At 37.3% G+C, this 24,318-nt stretch overlaps 1 protein-coding gene across 9 annotated transcripts in view; it reads right to left on the bottom strand.

The window, feature by feature from the left end:
* PDS5A (PDS5 cohesin associated factor A) overlaps positions 1-24,318 on the bottom strand; it is a 78,299-nt gene that overhangs the window by 2,958 nt on the left and 51,023 nt on the right. For 3 of the 9 annotated variants that reach the window (XM_027642843.1, XM_027642841.1, XM_027642846.1), the window contains exons 18-34: positions 24,001-24,106; positions 22,401-22,561; positions 21,216-21,339; positions 19,887-20,045; positions 19,571-19,639; positions 18,796-18,932; positions 17,965-18,088; positions 17,489-17,693; positions 16,860-16,974; positions 13,637-13,769; positions 12,869-12,988; positions 11,675-11,737; positions 7,804-7,943; positions 6,531-6,636; positions 3,718-4,070; positions 2,513-2,663; positions 726-1,926 (exon numbers count right to left, since the gene is read on the bottom strand). In XM_027642843.1, the coding sequence (XP_027498644.1) occupies positions 1,891-1,926; positions 2,513-2,663; positions 3,718-4,070; positions 6,531-6,636; positions 7,804-7,943; positions 11,675-11,737; positions 12,869-12,988; positions 13,637-13,769; positions 16,860-16,974; positions 17,489-17,693; positions 17,965-18,088; positions 18,796-18,932; positions 19,571-19,639; positions 19,887-20,045; positions 21,216-21,339; positions 22,401-22,561; positions 24,001-24,106 (2,302 nt within the window). In that variant the 3' untranslated portion in view covers positions 726-1,890. Of the gene's footprint in view, positions 1-313; positions 687-725; positions 1,927-2,512; positions 2,664-3,711; positions 4,071-6,530; positions 6,637-7,803; positions 7,944-11,674; positions 11,738-12,868; positions 12,989-13,636; positions 13,770-16,859; positions 16,975-17,488; positions 17,694-17,964; positions 18,089-18,795; positions 18,933-19,570; positions 19,640-19,886; positions 20,046-21,215; positions 21,340-22,400; positions 22,562-24,000; positions 24,107-24,318 lie in introns of those variants that run through there. The other 6 variants (XM_027642848.1, XM_027642845.1, XR_003527574.1 and 3 more) reach the window with 5 other exon arrangements.

Here is a 24,318-nt window from a genome sequence, read left to right on the forward strand (position 1 = left end):
AGTTTCTTTTTCAGGTTTCCCAAAAACTTCGAACTAAAACATTTTAAAATTAGTTTAAATCAAAGTGCTGTAACTTTCATGAGAGAGAACTATTTGACCAGAGCCTAAAAAGAAACTGCATTATGATCAGTAAATCCATCTTGTGAAATGATTTCAGTTTTAGAAATCAAACTCCTGATGGATGTGTAATTAAATGCTTTTAAAATCTCCTGGTCTCCCTCTGTAAAAAGCATTTCAAATCCCTCAAGTCAAAGCATCACAGATTGCTTCAGAAGGAGAGCTGCACACACCACTTTATGCACAGTCTCATTTTCTGTTAGACAGGAAAAATAACACACATTGTTACACTCAGTAAGAAAGACTTAGTCATTGTTCAAGAGCACACAACCCATTTTAGGAGGACAAGTAATCCTTAAGTAATGTCACCAGCATCCAGCTCTTCTATAATGAATCCAGGGATTTCAAAACAATTAGTAGAAGAGAAATGGGGAACTGAGGCACTGGGAAACAAAGCAAACTCTTCACTGTCACTCTGCAGACCAACCCCCTTTACATGATAAAGCACTGTAACTTTACCTAAAAAACTTGTCTCTTAAGCTACGTAACTGTCTGCATTACAACTTCTTTGCTCCGTACAGTATTTCTATGAATGTCCAAGTCTATGCACAGACATAGCAATTTGTTTTCTGTGAAAGAAAAAAAATAAAGTTAAAAAAAGACCGCCGTGTGACACCTAGAAGCGTTTATTTTATGCAACAAACTTAAATATGATCATGTGTACATAAAAGTGTACACTGTATCTATGCTGAACAATGCCAGGAAACATAATATTGATGCAACAATCTTCTAAAATAAACATTAAAAAATGAGCCTGGACAGGAAGACAAAATGCAAAACAGACTTCCAATCAGCACAATGCTTAAAATTGAGAGCAATCCTAAACATTTCCAACTTTCCTTACAAAGCTGCCAAAATCCAACTATTTTTAAAAATTGATTTTTTTTTCTTTACATCAATAATAAAAATCTGGTGACAAACATTATAAAATCAAATGCTGGACTGTCTTTACTCCTTTAAAATTTAGAATATTCCAACAGAACCGCAGGAGTAAAAACACTTAAAAGTGATATATGTTTTTATAAAACAAACATCAATATGTACAATTATTGCAAATTATATTAAACTAAAATGGAGGGGGAAATTAAAAAATGAAATGTCTACTTGCGAATTAATAATAATTTTAAGTGATTACTTTCCCACTCTGATAAAAATCAGAAAGCAACATTTATAAAATTGCCACCACATGACTTTTCATAGCAGGGAACTGAAATCTGTACATCTTATTTTTGCAGAAAAGTAGGCAGGCAGAAAGAATTATACATAAAACAGTCTCCAAAGGTAAAGCAAAAAAAATTTTTTTGTGGTTTTTTTTTTGACTCTAGTCTTGTTTAAAATCCATTCAGTAGACTTCTACCTTTTCTGTGAAACATGGGAATACCTGGCTCTAAGATCATGAATTTTCAATGTCAGTGTAAGGACTTTCTCTGACTTTCTTTAAAAAAAAATGCAGCATGAAAATTAATGGTGTAAATACACTTTTAAACTCCAGAATGCAGGAACTGGAACCAAGTGTTAAGCAATTTGCTTAATTATTGACTTTTCATAAAAAAAGTCTCTGGGGAAATAAGTACAGATGCTTTTAGCCTCTTTCTCAAGAGTTTCTGCTTTACATTTCCATTGAGAAGGATTAATTTCATGTGAAAGGGAAGCATAGTTTTCCTTCTGGTTTCAGAGCTGAAAGCTGTGTGTTTTGAAGTAATTTCAGTTCCTGTACAGGAAATTTCTGAATCCTAGTTTTGCAGAAGCTTGGAGTATGCCTTTATTTGGCCTTCATTTCCTCCCTTTTCGAGCAAGTTTTCTTTTTACCTATATGGGGGCAGAAAGGAAAATGGAAGTTAACTGTAAGGACATTGAAATTACAATTGATCCAGAATCAAATCCTACCAAATATTGTTTACATTTTGGCTTTTACAGTCTTTATACTGTGATTGTTCCAACTCTATCTTATCTCTTCTCCACAATTACATAATTAATTGAATACAGCTGAATTTTGTTACTGTACAGCACAACTTCCTGATAAACTCTGAAATACACAAGTCGAATTGTGCATTTCATAATTCCACAACTGAGTAATGTTTTTTCAGCATAAACAAAAATACAGTTATCTATTGCTTTCACTGGAATCGAGAATAAGAACAGGAACTTGTTCTAATTAACTATCATTACTCAGGTTTATAGAAATAGCCCATCTTATTTCAGAACAAGCACTACTTCAAATGTTTTCCAAGTATTTACAGTAACTTGTATATTTCTACTTAAAAGCAAAGAAACCTATCAGACACAGCTGTTTTTACACACATTTTTTTCTAGATGACAAATTTATTTGATTTCTTACTGTATAAGCTACAATAAAAAACCCAGAGAATTGTCCTATATAAGATGCCTGCTACACCTTAAGGAAGCCTCCCTCTGCTATCTCTGTATCCTCAGTATCTTCCTGGCTGCTCCCACAGGCCTTAAAAAGATCCATTGCATTTTGGGAGTATTCTGGACTTGAGTCTATCTCCAACAGTGAATCTCCATCACTTCCAAGCACCTGGCTTCTGAAAAACGTTAACAATGTTTTGGTATTTTGTCCAAGAAACACTGAGACATTACATATTTTAAAGATGCTATCTGATACAAGTGGCTTATGGATAGTGCAATTTGTTCTGAAGACTTAATTTGTTGTATAAAACAAGCATTGCAAAGCAGTACACAAACATTACACCCTTCACAGACTGAACATTTTACTACTGTATAAACCTTGCTTTGAGAAGAAAAGGTAATTATTTTTGATCAAGGTTCTCTGCAAGATCTTGAACTTAACAAAATCTTCAGATAGAAACTATTCCAATTATACTTTCTTTCTTTAGATTAATTTGTGATTTTTTTACAGCACACTGTTTTGCTGACCTTACTGCTCTACCACTTTTGCATTGAAGTTATTAATGTATCAGATCCAGCAAAACAAACTTCTCAGTGCTTATGCACATTTATAATTTGCTTACATTGGAAATCAAATCAACACATTTAAACACCAGAATATAGAAAAATAAATTATCATCCAAGAGCTGTTTTGTAGTTTATGCAGTTTCAAATTTTGATTTACTTAAAATAGATATTAAAATCCTGTTAATATTAAACAAGCACAGACCCAAAAGACCAGAAAATAGTTACAGTTAGAATTACAATCTTTTTCTGTTCATTAAAGATAGTAATTTATCAAGTCTTTGCTATCAGAGTGAAGCAGAGCAGAGTACCTGAATGCCTGTGTACCTGGCATGAATGAATGCACTGAAAAATCTTTAGCTCTTTGTTCTTTCACACAGCAATGCTAGTAAGGGGAACCAGGATGCAACAGACAAAAAACCCTAACTGGGGAAAACAGGTAAGTTTATCTTGTTCCAATTAAACAAATTCATTTCTCCAATTCCAGCTGCCTTCCCCCACTTACTTCGAAAGTTAGAACTCAACATGACACACGGTGGATCATGGTGTCCACTGTGGTTTAGTTGTGCCCTCAGCTATTCTAGATTTGTTATAATTGCAAATGCAGGGTCTTGAGACAGGAAAGGACCACCCCACCGATGCATTTCATTATTTATTTATTTTTACCTCTGTAGATCAATCTGTCTCTGTGCTGCCGCTGGCTTTTTCGCTGTGTCTTGCTGTTTTGGTGCTTTGGCATTACCTGCCTCTAAACTCCCTGGACTTTCTTGATTGGCTGCTGCTCTCTTCCTTCCCCTGACAGGTGGTTTGTTTGTTTCCTCACTTTTTGCAGTGGTACCCTGAGGTTCCGGTTTGGTTGGTCGCCCTCTTCTGGTTTTTGCTGCTAGCGATGGGCCTGTTTCATCTACACTTTTTTCTTCTGTTTTTTGATGAATATTCTCAGTTCCAGATGCTGTTGCTGTTCTTTTTTTCCCACGTTCAGTGCTGTTTCCTTGTGTAGCCTGATCAGAATTAATCTCCTAGAAAATAAAAGTCATGAATGTGAAGGAAAAAGATTCCCAAAGGCAAACTCAAATTGTGACCACCCTCCAACAGAAATAAGAGGTTTTTTAAACTTTCTTAAGTGTTCTTATAAAACACATCACATGGTCTTAGACTTAGTAAGAAGTTTTTTACTAAGTTTTCTTGGACATTCTTCTTGCAAAAAGATTTTCTGAATCATCTGTAATATCTGCACCCAATGAACCTTTCTTGAGACTAATAATTTCAGCTCCTCCCATGACGGTTCTTCTGGACAAGCTCCTTTTACTGCCTCTTTGTCAAATGACAGGAGAGAACCGAGGAACAAAACCAATGATTCCAATACAGCAAATTATATTTACTTCAATATGTGCAAATTTTAAGACCAACATTCAGTAATGGTGCAGATTACCAAAGTCCTAAGTGCCAGTAAAAAAAACTCAAGGCTTACAGGGAACAAAGGAAGTAAGACCAAACCATAAATGAAACTTGCAGTCTTTGTTAATTCAGTCATGCCTGAATAGGTATGGCCTACATGCACATTTTTCTCCATACAGTGAATAAGGCAATGGACATGATTCAATACCACGAAGCCACATCTGTACATGTGAAACAGAAAGGGTGGTGGCAATGTACATCTCTACACAGAGTAGTATTCACATGGAAACAAAGAGGAAGGAACTGGATGCTAAGCCTTCATTTGAACATTGAGTTCCAAAACAGTTAGGAGAATGGGTAGAGAAAAGGGTACTAAAGAAGTATGACTGGGATGACTTAGCAATTTCAGACAAACCAATTAACGTCACTCACTATTCTAAGCACTGTGTCTGAACCAAAGACTTTTTTTGTTTAACATTCTATCATTATTTTTTAAGTGTTCAAATGAGTCAGGCAGTCTCTGTAATCTTTATTACTGTTCTAGCAGCTTTATAGCAGACATTTACAATTGCTATTCATAAGAACTTTACAGATAACCACTCTTTGAAATTTCAACTTCAAGAACCTGGAAAACATTTTTGAAAATTTACTTTATATACACTTTCCCTAACTTTTCTATGTGATGGTATAAAATCCAAAACACCTGCTTATTACTCTGATTTCTTCTAATCAAAAGAGACTGAGCAGATATTTAACTCCTTAAAATGTGTACAGCATAATCCATCTAAGTATGCCTACATTATTACAAAAATCTATTTTAAATCACTGAATCATCCAGGTTGAAAGTGATCTTTGGAAACCATCTTGTCAAATTTTCTGATGCCAGCAGGGCCTCGGGTTATCCAGGGCCCTTGACAAGCCAAGCTGTGAACAGTGACATTCCACCACTTTTCTGGGCAGCCTATACCACTATCACAATGTAGATTTTTTTAATATTTTTTTTTCACTTGCATCCAGATAGAATTTCCCCTGAAGCAACTGGCTGTAGCCGTTTGTTCTGTGAGCATGCAGCCTTGAGAAGAATGCTTCCATCTTTTCCATAAATGCCTTTTAGATACTGAAAGGCTGATTGATCCTCTCCAAGGCTTCTCTTCTCTACGCAGAACAAACCCAACACTTTCAACCTTTCAATACGACAACATCTCCAAGCCTTTATCACCTTGGTGGCCCCCTGCAAAGCTCTCCAGTTTTTCAATATCCACGTCAAACTGGAGAGGATACAGTATTCCAGACACAACATTCCAGGTATGGCCTACTGAGTGCCAAGTAGGGTGGGATAACGGCATCCCTCACTCTGCTGGTTATGCTCCTGCTGACACAGCCCAGACCCAGTTTGCCCTCACTGCTGCCAAGGCACTCTGCTGACCCACACTGTCTTGGTTGTCCATGGGAAATGGTCCCCCAGGTCCTTCCCGGCCAACCTACTCTCCAGCCAGGCAGATCCAGCGTGCTGTACAGCTGCTTGAGCTTAATCTATCCCAGGTGCAGGACTCAACTGTGTTAAACTTCATTCTACTGTATGTCTTAGAAGTTAAAAAATGATGATTTACACATGTTGTTCTCCCTCTAATGGAAGGACGGAGAAGCATAAAAATATTTTAAAAAGTTTAAGTAACATTTCAGTTAGATCCAAAAGTTAGATGTTTATTTCATGCCATAGGACCACTTGACATTTTCCTGGCAGTATCTTCAGTTAAAGCTACTACACATGTGCATCTTCACTCTGAATACCAGCCTTACTATTACTTGTGCTGGCAAACACAGACTAAAGGTGGGAATATTTTGGAATTTTAGAACAGAACAAAGTCCATTCACATGAGCTCTAGGAATTACTCTAGATAAAATAAACAGCAGTTTTAAAACTACGGGGTCTTCTCTCAGGCTAAAAAACCGACAGAACTATATGAAATGACACTGGATATGACCAGTTCCTCAGAGACCACCTGCAGTGATGTGTACTGAATAAACCCCCAATGCCAAGCTTACTACAGACATACAGCCCATAAAATCCCCAGACATACCTTGTTTTTCACAGGTTCTGTCTTTGCTGGTGTGACTGAAATAATTCTCACAGGATTTTCATCATTTTCACTGACCCCGGTTTCTGATATATCTGAACTTTGTTCCCTGGAAGCATAATTGAATACAAAATAAAACCAAAATACAAAGAAAACAAGAGAAATGTTTGGAATTATTTAAAAAAAAGGGGGGGGGGGAATCAACACAAACCAGCTAAATTAATTTTAAAAGAACTGAATTTGCCAGAGACCACATTTACATTTTCTTTCCCAGAAATGGGAAAGGTTTGAAAGGAATTGGCTAGTCATTGAGCCAAATCCCTCATTAGACACACCACCTTGCTTCTGCAAACTTAAGACCAGAGCTCTAAAAGAGGCTGTGTTTCTTTTTCTAGACAGAAAAGGCTGATACTAGAAAAGGTAGTGAAGAAGAATGAACACCAACAGCGCTAAAACTTCAAGTTAATTTGCACAAACATGTAATAGCTTTAAAACCAAAATAGTTAAAAAAAATAAACAAGACTATTACAATATATATCATGCACACGAAACAAATTCTGAATGGAGTTACACTTCCCTTTGGCCTTATGAATTGTAGCAACTAGAGCTGATTTTCCCTGCTTTCTTTAACCCTTTATCTTAGCCAGGTAGCCAATTGCAAAACAAATGAAACAATTTTAAAATTTGAAATTGTAAATTGTTTCTCCAGATTTACAATAAATTTTGAAACTCTGGATTCACATAAAAATAATGCTTACTAAAAGACACACTGAATATTGTAACCATATGTTGCATCTTTCCACTGAGATCCTGGTCTGCTTCGCCAAGCTCTTTTTAATCATTCTTAATCTTAAATAGATTGGAATATTTAATCTACAAAGTTTTCATCAAAAAAAGCTGCTTGTTACCAATCAGGATTAATCAGAATTTATACATAAAAAATATGCAAGTTGCAAAATCTTTTTAGCACTAATTATGGCTGCTCTCTTTAATTAATACATTTTCTGATGTAAAAATGAGTATTAACCACCAAAATTTCAGGCAGTATAGTGTCTCCTCTGTGGTATTATATGCAATTAAAGGCAAGACACAGCTAAACACTGCACTGAATTTTTGTCTTCTAGAAAAACCACCCAAAACAGAAAGACCCCAACCCCATAAACTGAACCAATATGGAGACTTTACCCATTGAGAACTAACATATTTTTAAAAACCAAATCATCTTCTGTCCTAAAGGAGGTAAATAGTTGATGAAAGAAACTTCAAACTCTGTTACCTTGACCTGTTTCCTGCAGAAGCACTCAGCTCAGAGTTTACACTGCTTCCAGTCTCTGATCCTGTAGTTCTAATATATGGTCTTCTTCCAGTTGCAGATAATGGTTTGTTTACTGTACCTAATACACCAGTTGGTTTTGGCTGGAAGAAAATGTTTAGATCTTTAAAAATGACAATATTCCATACTTTTTCTGGATTAAAAGTCTTGATCACAATGCCATCAGTTTAAAGCTACAGACCTCATCTTTACTTAAACCCCACTGTCTATCCTACTTTTATTTCTCATAATTTAACAGCACTTTATCAATTGCCTTGCTCTCTCTCATGCTTTGAAGGGATAGCAGCTGGAGAAGTTTCAACAACAGCCAAAATGTTAGGTAATAGAGTTGAGAGCCTCTGGGTAAGGATGAAGGGAAAAGCAAACAAAGAGGATATTGTGGGAGTCTACCACGCAGCCAGGACACCACAACCAAAGAGTAATTCTACAAGGAATTATAGGATCTTTCTGGATCAACTGCCCTCAGCCTTATGGCCAACTTTGGCCCTGTATATGGGGACAGCAGACTTTGGGCTTCTGTAAGGTCTTCTGGGAATCTGCCTTTGAAGGTACTAGGATCCATGAATGCTGGCCACTTTTTAAGAACCATCTCTTAAAAGTGCAGAAGCAGACAATTCCAAAGTCTAAAAAGTCAAGGCAAGTGAGGCAGAAGGCCAGCCTGGCTGAGCAGGGATCTTCTTCTGGAACTTAGTCAGAAAAGAAAAGTGTACAGCCTTTGGAAGCAAGGACAGACAACATGGGAGTGCTACAGAGATGCTGTTCACCACCATAGGGAGAAAATTCACACGGTTAAAGCTTGATTAGAGTTCAAGTTGGCCATCACTGTGAAGGACACAAAAGGGGCTTTTTCGAATATGTTAATAGCAAAAGGAGGATCAGAGAGAACACTGTGCCATTACTGAATGGGGCTGGTCACCTCACAAGCAGAGGGTGACAAAGCGGTAACATTTAACACCATCCGGGCCTCTGTCTTCAACACTGATGATGGGCTCTGGGACCCCCAGAGCCCTGTGTTAAAAGAGGGGAATGATAAACAACCCCAGTTTCCTCAGCTGCTCCTTGTAAGACTTGTGCTCTCCTCAGCTGCTCCTTGCTCTAGACCCTTCACTCGTTTTGTTGTCCTTCTTTGGACATGCAGTAAACTGAGCAAATAAATTATTGCATTATAAGAGTAATATGTTAAGTAAATGCTGCACAGAATTAGCACTAGAATGGTGCAGCTACTGAACCTGCACCCAGTAACAGGTCACTTCTCCAGAGATTGTTGCTTTTTTTTGTTAGCCAAATGTTTTCCAGCATCTGTAATCTCTTTCTCCTGCCTGCTCCATCATAACTTCCACACATGGGAATGACTTTTTCTTGTGGGAATGTCTTAATTTATTAACTTGTGTCTCTAAGGAAATGTAAAATTACATGAAGAATGTGACGTGCCAGTTATGAAAACTTCCTTAACTCCTCTCCAGAGACAAAATAAAAAACTTACAGCTGCCTACTCAGCCTCATCACATCAGTCAATTCACCAGCTGTAGCAAGATCTAAACCACCACCACTGTATCACAGAACCCCAAATAGTGTTTACTTCTACAGCAGTTTTATAACTATATAAATACAATATTTAAATATATTACAAATATGTAAATATAACAGTTAGGTTAGAACTCAATCTGGCCACTGCCATGAAAGATAATAAAAAGTGTTTTTACAAATACATTAACAACAAAAGGAGGGCAAGGAAAACCTCCATGCTTTATTGGACATGGAAGGGAACACTATCACCAAGGATGAGGAAAAGGCTGAGGTACTTAATATCTTCTTTGTCTCTAACAGAAAGATCAGATATACTCAGGCTACCCAGCCCCTGAGCTAGTAGACAGGGACGAGGAGCAGAATAGATCCCCTGTAACCCAGGAGGAACTAGTTAGTGACCTGGTGTGCCATGTAGATGCTCACGTCTATGGGGCTGGATGGCATTCACCTGAGGGTACTGAGGGAGCTGACAGAATTGCTTGCCAAGCCACTCTCCATCATTTATCATCAGTCCTGTTAACAGGGGAGGTCCCAGATGACTAGAGGTTAGCCAGTGTGACACCCATCTACAAGAAGGGTTGGAAGGAGGATCTGGGAGAACTGCAGGCCTGTCAGCCCGACCTTGGTGGCCAGGAAGGTTATGGGATGGATTATCCTGAGCATGATCACATGGTATGTACAGGACAACCAGGGTATCAGGCCCAGCCAGTGTGGGTTTAGGAAAGGTAGGTCCTGCTTGACCAACCTGATCTCCTTTTACGATCAGGTGACCTGCCTAGCAGATGAGGAAAAAGCTGGGGATGTTGTCTGCCTGGACTACAGTAAAGCCTTGGGTACTGTCTCCCAAAGCATTCTCCTGGAGAACCTGGCAGCTATGGCCTGGACAGGTGCACTCTTTACTGGCTGGATGACCAGGCCCAGAGAGTGGTGGTGAATGGTGTGACATCCAGCAGTGGCTGGTCACTAGTGGGGTTCCCCAAGGCCCTCTTTGGGGCCAGTCCTATTTAATACCTCTCCTGATGATCTGGACAAGGGGATCAAATATCCCCAGTCAGTTTGCAGAAGACACCAGGTTGGGTGGGAGTGTTGATCTGCTGGAGGGTAGGAAGGCACTGCAGAGGGATCTTGACAGGCTGGATCAGTGGGCTGAGGCCAATGGCATGAAGTTCAACAAGGCCAAGTGCTGGGACAGGCAGGAGGAAGAGTGGCTGGAAAGTGGCCCAGTGCAAAAGGACCTGGGGGTGCTGGCTGACAGCTGCTGAACATGAGCCAGCAGTGTGCCCAGGTGGTCAAGAAGCCCCATGGCATCCTGGCCTGTATCAGAAATAGTGTGGCCAGCAGGAAAAGGGAAGTGATTGTCCCTCTATACTTGGCACTGGTGAGGCCCCACCTCAAGTGCCATGTCCAGTTGTGGGCCCCTCACTACAAGAAGGACACTGAGGTGCTGAGTGAGTCCAGAGAAGGGCAACAAAGCTAGTGAAGGGCCTGGAGCACCAGTCCTATAAGGAACAGCTGAGGGAGGTGGGGTTGTTTATCCTGGAGAAAAGAAGGCTCAAGGGAGACCTGATCACTCTGTACAACTGCCTGAAAGGAGGCTGTAGCCAGGTGGGGGTCACTCTCTTCTCCCAGGCAACGAGCGACAGGATGAGAGGAAATGGCCTGAAGCTGCACCAGGGGAGGTTCAGGCTGGACATCAGGAAGAAATACTTAGTGCTATGGTTTAGTTGATATGGGTAGTGTTTGGTCAAAGGCTGGACTTGATCTTGGAGGTCTTTTTCAACCTTAACGATTCTATGATATTTCCTACTGTTGTATTGAACCTAATTCTGCATTACGTTTTGGAAAGCCTCTCCCAGAGGTGCTATGCAAATACAGGATGTTAGATTCATAGAATATCTCCAGTTGGAAGGGACTCCCTGAAATAAAATGATATGTTCAGATGAATTTAACAGCATTAATAGCTATATTAAAAATATTACGATTGAAAATTTAAGACCTCTAATGCTGGTGGTATCACAATTCTTTTTAGGCATCATAACTTTAGGCCACACTTATGGCAATAATGGAAAAAATTGTAAACAAGAACCGGTGTCTCAGTGCACAGTTAACAATCTTGGTGTTGTGTACTCACCAGGTAGTATGCTCAAGGCATTAATTATGTAATCAAATAAGAATCAAAAATTACTGTACACAAACTCTTAATATAATTTTTAAACTATGGCAGTCCAGAACATTTTAGAAATCACAAGTAATATTCAAAGACTTGTAACTTGACAAAATACAGTACCTTTCCTGTCAAAAGAAGAACCCTTGTCTCTTCTGAAATGTAATTCCTGTCATTGCAGAAATCCTGTATAAAAGGAAAAATCAGTTTGTATTTGATGTCTCAATCTTGCTGTTGTTTTTTTATATACACCCAACTGACTTATCAAATTACAAGCTACTGTCAAGTGTTAGATATTTCACACCATGCAACCTGCTGACAAATGAATCCATCTACTAAAGACAGGTCAAACTAGTACTTTGGAGGAGATTTGTAGTGAGCATTACTGAATGACAGTATGTCATACCTGAAGTTAGGATTAACATTTTTCCTTCTTAAGTGAACGTGAATCGTTTGAGATGATGCAAAACTGCCCTATCTGTTCACTTGCATGTTTTTAACAGGAAGTCCAAAAAGAGGTTCTGTTTTCTCTAAACAAGTTGAAAGTTTTTACCCTTTGTCACCCTGAATACAGTTTGCACAGACCAAACCCCTGAATCTTAACGAAGGCGGCTAGCAGAGACACCAGCTCACTGTTACATGGCACCTGCCATTTCATAATTAAACAGGCAACCAGATTCAGCTTAAACAGACTCTGGAAAGGCTGTTAAAAAAGTCTAAGGCACTGAAAAGTGTCAGCAAGTATATTCCCTGGACAACGAAAACATCAGGTATGATCCAGAGAATTACTTGGGTTCCGCTTCTACTTTTCAGAAGTGTGCCTCTTGGAGAGCAGTAGTGCCATTGCTGACAGCAGAGTTGCACTTGCCAAGACTATTACTAGGCAATAAGAGGACTGACTTATACAGCAAGCAAAACAGCCAAACTGACAAGCTACCGACAAATAGAAACACACCACAGACAACATTAAAAAAAGTTCCCTTTTTTGTCTGATTTGCATTCCAATTCAGATATACATTCAGAATATACATATATGCTCACATATTCAGATGCACTTGCAAAACACATTAATTAAATGATTCAGCAATATGTGCTAACATATCAGTATTTATTTCAATCAGTTCTCACCTGGTTAAAAACATTTCTGCCTCACGTTCTTAATAAACAGATAGCATAACATACAGCTGATGTTAAAAAATTAACTGTTGATAAAAGATGTATTTTCTCACTCAGTATGTTATGGAGATAACCAGCTCTCAATTACAAAAATCAATGTATTTCCCCTTATTACTTCAGAAATTAAACTAACGAATTTACCTTTTCAGGTTGTGTAAAAAATTTGGTTGGCAATACAGGGTCCTTCGGTGAATCTGCATTGCACAAAGCACTTTTGCTGTTGATTACACATAGTGCTACATCACATACTGTGTAAAGTTTCTGAAGGGGAAAAAAAAAAGAAAAGCATGCTTTAGGAATTACTTAGTATTTTTACAGTGTACAGAGAATACAGTTCTTTAAAAAGTTTAAACTATGTGTTTAAATAACCACCATTAATGACGTATTTTGTAATCACATCATTAACCACAGAATTGGCTCCTAAAACACATAGAGAAGTCCTCAGTTTTCTTATGACACTGTTTATAAAAACTAGTAATACTTTACATGCCTATGCTCTACAATTGAAGCTCTTGCTCAACTGAATCACCATAAGTGGTTTCTCATCTCTTCTAGAAACTAACCAGTTTAACAGCAGCTGTACAATACAGTATTTCCTCCCCCAACAGCAGAAGATATGTATGCAGGGACCTAGACAGCAGGAGTTAAAATAAGGCAGGTAGTAACAGAAATATTTTTTTTTTAAATTGTTTATTAACTTTATTACATGTTATGTACTGGATAAGGTCAGCAAGCTCCTGAAAGAATGAGACTGAAAACATACAGACAATGCTCGCAATTAACAGTCTCTCTAAAAGACTATAAAAATGTCTGAGCTATCGCTCTCAGATTTCCTGCAAATCCTGCTCATCAACTGCCTGTGAAACCCTCAGCTCATCACCCAGCACTAATGTGAATTGCATTTCTTACTTCATTGGCCTTTGGCTCATCAGGAGACTGAGCATCCCGGGTAAGCTTGATGTTTTCTGACATCTTTTTCATGAAGGCATGGCTATTGTTTTCATTCTTTGTCATTAAAACTTCAAGCATGAACCACAGGCACCTAAAACGTCATAAATACACAAGGAATTACATTCCAGGTTTTATACTGCAGCTCCTACATACAGTGAAGTCTTAAAAAATTTTCTCAGCAGTACTAGCTTTTTCTTAAGAAACCACAATCAATTTGAAGATATAAACAGATAACATCATCCAAAGGTGTAAACAGCATCTAGACCTTTAACACACAAAACCTTCATCATACTCCTTGGAGTAAACCTGCCACCAAATTACTAACCTTATTATTACATCTGTAAAAACTGCCCAACTAATCAACATTTTCTCTTCCATACATGAATAGAAATAAGAATTCTGGTGCTACCATCATCCAAATGAAATTCTATAATCACTACCTTAGGTGCTGTCTGTGTCCCTATCAACCATGTACCATGATCACACACAAAACAGGCTCCAACAAATCATACTATTGCTAGACAGCTGCCTGCCTCAGATGGTCCCAAAACTGAGCAGGTCAGATTCTTGTTAATTTTCCATATGGGAGGTAAATTCTCCCAGACAAATATAATGAAATTAGCTTTCATCAGGTTTCTTTCTTTAAATCTGGTTTATTTATAGTGAGAATACATTATACTTTGACTAAAAGTTTATTTTAAAAAAATTTCAATTATGATATAAAGCACAACTGGTCCATCCACACTATCATTTGCTATCAAGCTCCACAGCTGCATGTGGCTAAAAGGTCAACAACAGTCACAATATGTTAAAATAATTCTTAGTTGGGAAATACATATGGGTGGTTCTGAGAAATGCAGGCTTTGCCAGTAGCTAATTAAATTCTAAAGCCTTGGAAGAGAGATTATCTTGTAAAAATAAGCTAATAAAAACTAGAAAAACAGGATGACTGACCATTAAAATTCCCTGTCCAAAAAAGCCCAAATCTTCTTAATTGATACAAACTGTAATGAAAGGGATGAAGGTACATTTCTCTCAAAAACTCAGAGGGTTGTGCTCCATCAAAACACTTAAAGAATTATGTGGTGTTAAAAAAAAAAAAGAAGACATCTATATTCTGATTTGCATCCAAGAGCTACAAAGATGACAGCAAATCAATCTGTTAGACAGATTTACATCCATCTATTCCCTGTTCTCAAGAACTCGAACAGGATGAATACAGAACTGGTAACATAGCACACTTATCCCTGTTCTCTAAATCCAGTGCCACCTAAAAATTACTACTGAGAACAAACTATACTCTACCAGTTAACTCATGTCAACTCCAATAGCTTGACTTTCTCACTAAGACAGTAAGTGAAATAAATAATTATCAACTCTGAACAAGACCTGTCCAAAACAACAGTAGGATTTTATGTAGAAAAAAATATGCACCTAAAGGAACAGTCACATAAAGTCAAGTCATTCTTTGTATTAATTTCAGTAATTTTGAATATGAATTAGGGAGAAAAACACACGGTCTCAAGATTTTAAAAAAACCCAAACCCAAACACACCTCTGTAGGACAAGCTTTAAAAACTTCATAACAGTAACTTGCACAGATTATGGTTAAGGAACTTGCTAAGCATGTATTTACTTTACATGACTGTATTTAGGCCATGTAAACCAAGATGAACTAGGGAGACAACTATAGAAGACATTGCCAAGTCTTTTCCAAGTTTGCAAGCATCTCCATTAACACTTTAAAAGTGAACACTAGGACTCTCAGAACTGTTGAAAGAAAACACTGTATCACATTAAATGGGCAACATTTTTCTCATATATCTCAGGAGACTCTTCAGAGAAGTATTCCTGCCAAAATTCCCATACAGAGTATTTCTTTGTTTGGAGCAGTCCTTTCTGGCTAGTTCAGCCAGTCTGTGACAAACTTAAGGGAGGAAATTTGACAACAAAGGAAAGCTATACAATGAGTGTCCAAAAAAATTCTGTGCACTGAAAAAACACTTCTCAAAGAAAGTATTAACTCTGTGACTGCAAATCAGAACTTGTTCCCATGCATTTTGGATAAAATACATGCTACAGGATGCTTTCAGATGTCACCAGGAACATGGAGTCCTGGGACAAAATGTAGACTTGTTGATCACCTAAAAAGTCTTCACTGACTTCAGGTCTGACCAGGTGTGAATCAAGGAACTCAGAAATCCAAACAAACCAAGTTTTTCATTTAGAGAAAGAATCAGACTTGGACTGTCACTGCTGAAGGTGCAGAAAGAATTTAAGATGTGAAGTGGTCTATTTGTGCCAAGAATGAACCGCTTTTTGGATGATGTATATTGTAGTATGTGGTCATACCTGCCTTTCTAATACAGCAACAACATAGTTCAGTTCCACCAAAAATGAAAACAAGAAAAGACCAAAACTCAAAGCTGTGTGGGTGGAGAGAGAAAACATGCTTTAACAATTTTTAAAAGTGTTAAAATGTAGCTATGTTTTAAAGTTAATTACAAGACATAAGGAACACAGAAGTTATAATTAAGATATGAAATATTATTTGAGGCATACAAGAAGGTCTGAAACGGGAACTAGCACAAAACAAGCTTCTGTATGACAGGATTGTGTACCATAATCTCTGCTGAATACGTTAAGAAGCACTAAGCCTGCACTGCTGATGTATAGTACAAATGAAATGTCAGCAGCAAACTTAGAATGAGTCCTAGTAGGTTTGCATAGGAAGAGGGGAAAAAAAATTTTCAATGAGGCAGGACTCTCACCAGGCATCAGTGGCATTGTGATTTTAAGTCTTGGAGAAGCTTTCTGTTCTGTAAGTTCCAAAATATTTGAACTGACATTACTTGACATCTTTTAAGTGTGTTGGGAAGTCCTACAGATATTCCTAGGCACAAAACCAAGACTCTAACATAACTGCTTACTTTAAAAAAGCCTAGACAACTCACTAATTTGGTATATTACAGTACAACCTACAGGTTAACATTTAGGCTTTCAGAATATATTGCTAAGCAGTTGTTAAAGACTTCTTCCCTTGCTTAAAGTGTTCCACATTTCCAAGATTATCAGCAGTATCTTGCAAAACAGTAAAACGAATATTTCCTCTTTCTAATCAGTTTTTTCCAAGCAGAGAAAAATTCTCAGCATAACAGTTCTAGAATCACTTGACACTTACTCTTTGACATCACGAAGCTGATCAACATCCTGAGGTTTTGTGAAATCTGGATCATGTGCCAGTAAGTGAATCATATACGGTACCACATATTCAGGCAGCAAGGACAGCAATTTTTCTACAGTAACAACAACAACAAAAAAAAATTGCCTCTGTATTACACACATACACATGCATCATAAGAAAAACTTCTTCAAAGTAACACTTTTTCAAACACAGATTGTAAAATTTTGACTTGCATTTTCTTCCTACAAATTTTACTTTTAATGCATCATTAAAAATAAATTAACAAGTTTTGCTACTACAAAACTACTTGGTTTTGCTTCAGGAAGAGGGTCATAAAGCCTAAAAATATCAGGAAACAAAATTTTATTTTTTGAGCAAAACAACTACAGTTATAACAGCACTATATTTTACATGTATAATTCTCAGCAATGTAAAAAGAAGTATCTTATGGTTTATGCTAATACCGAACTAAGTAAATTCAGATTTAAATACGTCTAATATAAAGATGAGGAAACAAACTTATCCAGTGTTTCTTTACAAAAGCCAACTGCTTACAATTTAAAAATTACTCCTTCCAGTTCAGTATTTGACTCTTGTATTCTTAACAATGTTACTGAAATACTAACCGTTAGCCATAGGATTCTGCTTAATATACTCTCTTCGTATACTGATGTTTTTGAGCAAGCACTGCCTGGCATGTGCTCTTCTCTCCTTCACAGGGTCTTTGGCACACAAAGCAAAGATTGCCATATATTCCAAAGGGAGCAGTAATTTCACAAGTGCCTTATGCAATTTCTGGGCAAATATCTGCCTCACTTGGTAGCACTCATCCTACAGCAACACAAAACATAAAAGCACAATCATCAAAATCTTGGTCTTAATAAAATAAAAAAAAAAGGCATTCAAGGTGGAATTATTAGGAGACATTTTAAAAATACCAACAGGTGCAGCACAACAAATATTTGAAATTAAAACTTGAATAACTCTTGTGAAAGCTGCAGTGAGGAATAGAATATACTTAAGTGTAGCAGCAATAAAAGTTCAGGTGTAAGGACTCTGAACTCAGTTAATTAGTCACTTCAATTCAAGTGTAGTTACTTACATTAATGACAAGTGCACAGAGCTGGAACTGTTCTGGGGTAATTATTTCATGGTAACAGGGTTCCTGTGCAAGTTTCATTATTGCACTACCAGCAGCTAATCGTAGTCGAGACATATCCGATTTACTATACAAACACAAGAGAGAAAAAACCAAACCACAACTCACAACTACCCTCAAATTACCTGCATGTCACAATTTCATCATTTTACAAGATCAATGAGCAAGCAAGGTTTTTCTCTGTCAGGTGAGGTCACAGTTCTATAGCTTCAGATCAAGCTAAATTAACCCAACCAAACTTGTGAAAGTAAGGTGCTCTACTTTCCCACAAAAAAACCCGATTTCAGTAAAACAGCGGAACGATAGCAGTTGAGTTTCTTGTTTTCCTATCACCATCTAAATGAAAGCAACAATTTTGCCACAGATTCTCTGCCCTTCCTTCACCCTCAAAATGAAGTTGAGGTGCAGTTACCTTATAGAATGAAGAAGCTCCACCCAAGATCACCAACTCCCAAGCATGTTAAATCTCATCACTCAATTGTTTTCAAAGATACTCCTGCAGGTCTTTTACTCTCTAGAATGTCTTTTACTATCAAGATACCTACAGAGTTCTGAATTGGCTTGTTAGTAAATTACAAGAAAGAAGGAGTATTAAGCATAATTTTATACTGCCATTCCACTCCTAATATTAAAACTCTAATCAGAACTATTTTCTATCATCCCATCAGGCAAAACTGTGCTGACCTTAACATTCCAAAAGCACTCTAAAAGAATCAATATTCTTTCAAATTCTACAACAAAATTTATGGAAGTCTGAAAGGAACAAAGTCTGACCTGATTCGCTTCTGTTCTGTCAAGTCTCCTTCACTGACGAGCATAGCTGACAATAACCGGAGTGTGGAGTTTGCCGATTTCGACTGGTTGTTTTTCATACCCAACAACCAGCGTACCAAAAGTTTAATTGCTTGCACCTAACGAACACAAACATATGAACAATCAACTTACTTCCCAAAGTCGATGAGGCACTAAAACCTACTGCTGGCAAACTGAAATTTCCATATACTCCTATTTATTATAGCTGATACATTTTTAAAGGCACAGAATGAAGCAGTAAATATTTACAGAGTGAAGAAGGAAGAGGCAGTCTTTGTGACCTCAGGACATTTCAATTATGGTTCAGTGTCTTCGTACAAGTGCATTTAGAGGATACAAGATAATTGCTACATGATTAAAAATAAGAGCAACTAGATAAACATTTCTAGAAATGGCCATAATTAGAGTCACATTCATCAGGGTCTTGATTTATTTCAAATCTGTTTATAAGTCAGTAAAGTCAAATTACCTTTCTTGTATGGAAAACTAAAGCTTTTACTCTCCTGATTTTATCAACAATCAGCATAACTAATGTCAGTAACTGAAGACAACAAAATGCATAGTTTCTCTCTGTTCTGTAACTGTGTGTACAATCCACAAAACCAATGCACACTAATGAGACTAATACAAAAGTACTCAAAGGGATTTATCCTAATATTCCCCACTGCACAACTTGAAAAAAAAGTAAATTTTTAATCACAGATATACGCATTATTACTGACAGCAGAACACTCACCTTTGCTAGTACTTCTGGAGAGACTTCTTCATCTGGAGACCACAATTTTCCATTTTTCTCACCTGTTGACTATAGACATTCATGTAAGTTTACGAACTGGTTCAACTCATACAGAAAATGCAGAAGTAAAAATGGAAAAAAAGTCACGGACTAGGCTTTCTTTCACAAAAATATCTTTTATAACACAATTATCACTGTATTAGCCACTTACAGAATTTTACTTTATTGACTCATTTAACAGAAAAGCTCTATTCCTCACAGAGTTAGTAACAGGCAAACAGCATAGTAAGCACTTACCAAAAAAAGAAAATCTTACCCTGTCATTCATTAGGAGATCTTTCACAATGAAATTTGCAACAACAGATTTCATTGGAGAAGCAAACTGGTCTGGAGCCAACATAGAAATATGACCCAAAGAGACCAAGGGAGTTATAAGTTGTTCTGGTACATCAGCATTCAAACTTCTACTAAGAGGCTGAGGAAGTAAAAAAAAAAAACCCTCAAAAACCAACTTCAGATAAGTAAGTTAGCATGTCTAAAAATCATTTATTTTACTGCTGGAGTGTTGATGAGTTTCATTGTTTTTCCATAAGAATTAATAATGTTAGCAAATCAAAATGGAGAAAGAATACAATTTTCTAATCAACAGAATAACCAAAATTCTCACATGAGTTAAGGGCAAAACAAATGCTGTATTCTCTTCCTGTTTTAACCGTGAAACATATTCAGACCTGAGAGACATGGGAAAAAACTCTGACTGAATTCTGTTCAGGAGTTGTGAAAACCTAAACTGGAACTGCCAGTGGTAGAAAACAGCACTCAAAAGCTTGGAAATCACCAGGGACGTTTCTTTTAGCCATCAGTATTTCCCTTCTAGGTAACAGTCACCAGGACAATTCCATGCTGCTCTATCACCCCACACCACTGCATCGTACTCTGGTATCAGGGAGGGAACAACCACTCTCACAGAAGTCTAAGCAGAGATCAAACTCTGAGAGCTTGATTCAAAGCTTTTCACACTTCTAAATTATACATAAGCTCAAAGACAGCCAAGATTAAGAACCTAAGATATTTTACAAGTTTTAATAATGTTATTATTTAAGAGACTACAGTGAGAAGTAATAACCTCTCTGCTCTGTATAAGACAACTTTTTGCTTAACAACTTGTCTAAGCAAGCAGTAAGTGAGCAGTAAGCTGGTGTCTGTCTGAGCTTACAGTCAAGTTGTTCTGCACTAACCTCCTCAGTGAGGAAAGGCTGTATTGTGCACAGACCTTAAAGCGCAATAATTTAAAACAGCTGGAAAGCAGAGGATGTTATCTCTTATTTTAGTATCTGCTAAATGTGTCCCCATGGGATTTGCTGTGGATCATTCCAACATGTTTAGCTTATTTGCCCCAAACTTATCGCATGTAGACAAAAAGGAATACCTTATCTATCAGATATCAGAATATTACAAAATCGTGACTTTAAGACAAACATTAGTAACTTGCTACTGTAAAATTAATGACTTATCTTGACTACCATTCATCTGTAGGTTTCCTGACCTCACAAACTGTTAACACACAGTAGGAATTAATGTTAATTAATGTTAATTCTTAATCAGTTAAGAATAGAAGCAAATCTGAAAACCAAAAAAGACATACCTCAAAGATCTGTGCAAGCTGCACTTCTTTATTTGAAAATATGGCATGTATACAGTGAACAGCTTGTTTTGCCTGATGGGGAGTGCCCCTTTTTGCTTTCTGATGCAAAATCGGAATTAGTGTTCTGTAAACATTAAACAGAATACTTCAAAATGCGATTTGCAATCTACAAAAAAATAACTATCTTCACATATACAAATCTATCCTCACTGTCTTATAAATCAAGCATTCTTTTGAAGTCTGTTCAGGAAAGATCACAGTCATAAAGTAAAAAGCAGGACGGAATTGTATTTAGTAATACTTGTTGAACATCTGACTGTGCACACACAAGTAGAAAACAGCCCACAGGAAAAAAAAAAAAGTCAAACATGAAAGAGAATAATGTTTAAAATAAAGCCATTTAGGGAGCCAAACATAAGGTGGGCGGAACCTGACAGGTTCAGCTAGGGTAAATTCCTGGACTTGTTTTCCAAGCCTGGAAGTGACAGGGCTGAAGAAAATCTATGAAAGCTAGGAATAACCATTAAACAGCAGTGTGTTTACAAGGCCTTTACTACTGTAACTTTGGTCTTTAATTGCACTGTATACCCAAGTAAACAACTGCTTTATTAGGAATTTTGGAATTTGAATCCCCTGAAATCTATCTGCTGATCAGAAGCCACTGAAGGAAGGAGCAGGGCAGAAGCCACTTCAGAGCCCAGGTCCAGGTTGGTCAGGTGTTCAGTTTCCCTGGCCAGACAGCGCTGGCAGGCAGGCCTGGCCCCTGCGAGGGCATCAGCTGAGACACTAACTGGTGATGTTTGCCATGCAATTCTCCCAGCAACTGACACGAAAAAACAAAAGTGCCCAGAAAGAGTCTGACACAGAACAACTAAGAAAAAAAATTTCCTAGCTTTCTTGAAAAGCTCTGTAGCAATACAGCATTCAGTACATGGATTATTTAGTACATGGATTATTTAGACACGTTCTACATAATCTAAATCAGCAACAAGAGGCAAAAGAGCAGCTTGCAGAGTTCAAAGAACCGAAACTCAAACATCTTCCTCAAAACCCACACAAGATCCAAATCTAAACAAAAGAGTTAAAATCTAAACCTAGAGTTAAAATAAGTTTCAATGCCTAATCTACAGTTTTCATGCTGTAAATAAATGTACATTAAAAAGCAGAAGGGAAAGGAATACTCACGATCTTATCTGTGGCAAGTCTGTTTCTATTTTGTGACCCGTGTTTCTGAAAATCTGTATGGCTGCCTCAGCTACCTTATCATCTTCCATCCTGAGGCACTGTAGCAGAGACTCATAGGTCTCTGCAGAGTGGAACGAGGTAGGATGTGTAAAGGACAGAACCTGTAGATACACAATAAAACAAAGGTATATTTATTCATGGTAAATGAAACATCAGAAAAACAAAATTATGGCTGTTTATGAGCATTACCATCAACATACATAGCTGTAACATGCTCATATGAAATTACTACATTCAATAGTTGCACTTTGGAGAAGGTTATATATAAATTTTCAAATAAATTCACATATGTTTTGTTCTTCAGGTCCTCCCCTCCTCCAAATATTTTATAGGACACTACATTATTTGAATATATAAACATACTTCTTAAAATGAATACTTATTCAACATATTTGTTTGTATTTCAATCTACTTAAGAATGTTTCTTTTCACTTCACTGAACTGAAATTTTGATTTCTCCAGAATCTATAATCCCTGGGCAGAAAAGAAACCTAGAAGGTTAAGATATCTACAAAACATAGATAAAACAAAATGTAGGCTACTGTCCTTTTAATCTAAAGCTAATGAAATATAACACAATCTGTTAAACAGGAGAAACACCAAGCAAGAAACTAAACATACAGAAAGTCAAGGCAGGACAAGAGATAACAAAAGGTTATCCCACAGCAGACCCATATTAAGTATAACATAAGGTAGGGAGAACATAAGGAAGATAACAGAAGGTAACACAAGGTAGAGAGAACAATGAAAAGTTGCACGTATATTGTGAATTCTTTGGATATATCTTAGCTTGGTTTCTTTGATCAGAGTTGCCCACTTGTGTGATTATTAGTGTGTGAAATAACATTCTCCACAACACAGCGACAAAATCTTCAACTTTGGCAGATTTCTTTTCTCAGCTACATTAGCAGACAGACATTACTTCTTTGCATACCTCTGTATTACTATTCCTACCAAGGTTGCCATTACCAAATTTGGTGTGATACAACTCCATAAAACTCCACCTTGTTCATTCACACTTCTGAAATATCACACTTTAATTATGTAACCTTGCCCTCCATTCCTTCCTATATTTTATACTCCCCTTCGTAACATATTCAAAATAGTCTCATTAATGACCATCCAAATCCATCACAGATGTTTGCCAGACATCCTTCTTTCTCCCCCTGCCACTTCACAGCACCACTGAGAACACAAATTCCCTTTTTTTCTCCACATAACTTGGTCCTTGAGCTAATTGCTTGCTTTCCCTTCCGGTACCATACAGGCCCAAAAGAAGATGTCTCTCCCAGTTTACCTGTTTATTTTCCTCTCACTTTACCTCTGCGCCACCTTCTATATGACTTCCCTAAGCAGAAAACAATTTCTGCTTTAACACGCATATTTCAACTCTCAAAACATACTTCTTCCAACAAACCATCTCTTTAATTATTCTTTTTACAAGAGAGAATTAATAACAAAACAGTTTCATACATTAAAAAAATAAATATCTAAGTAATAACTATTAAAGGCATGCTAACACTGCATTAACGTAGCTTACCTTGAGAAGTTCAAGTCCTGCACGAATAGCAGTATCAGGACTTACACCCTCCTCTTCATCATCAGCTGTCCCCTCTATGGATTTATTCATTAGTTTTACTAGTGCACTGAAATAAGAGATACAAAAAGAAAACAAACTTATAAGTATGACAATGTTGAAGGTTGGACATACAAGCAAGATCACTTGGTTTTGACAATAAAGAAAGGGAAGGCAATAGAACTTTGAGGCCGGTGTTGATGTTGCTGTTTGGTTTTTGTTATTTTCATTCAAGTTATTCCATTATTCCTTTTCCTTCTGATTTCACTTTCTGCAAATATA

The sequence above is a fragment of the Corapipo altera genome, unplaced genomic scaffold, assembly GCF_003945725.1.
Source record: "Corapipo altera isolate COAL_440 unplaced genomic scaffold, ASM394572v1 22, whole genome shotgun sequence".
NCBI classification, from domain to species: domain Eukaryota; kingdom Metazoa; phylum Chordata; class Aves; order Passeriformes; family Pipridae; genus Corapipo; species Corapipo altera.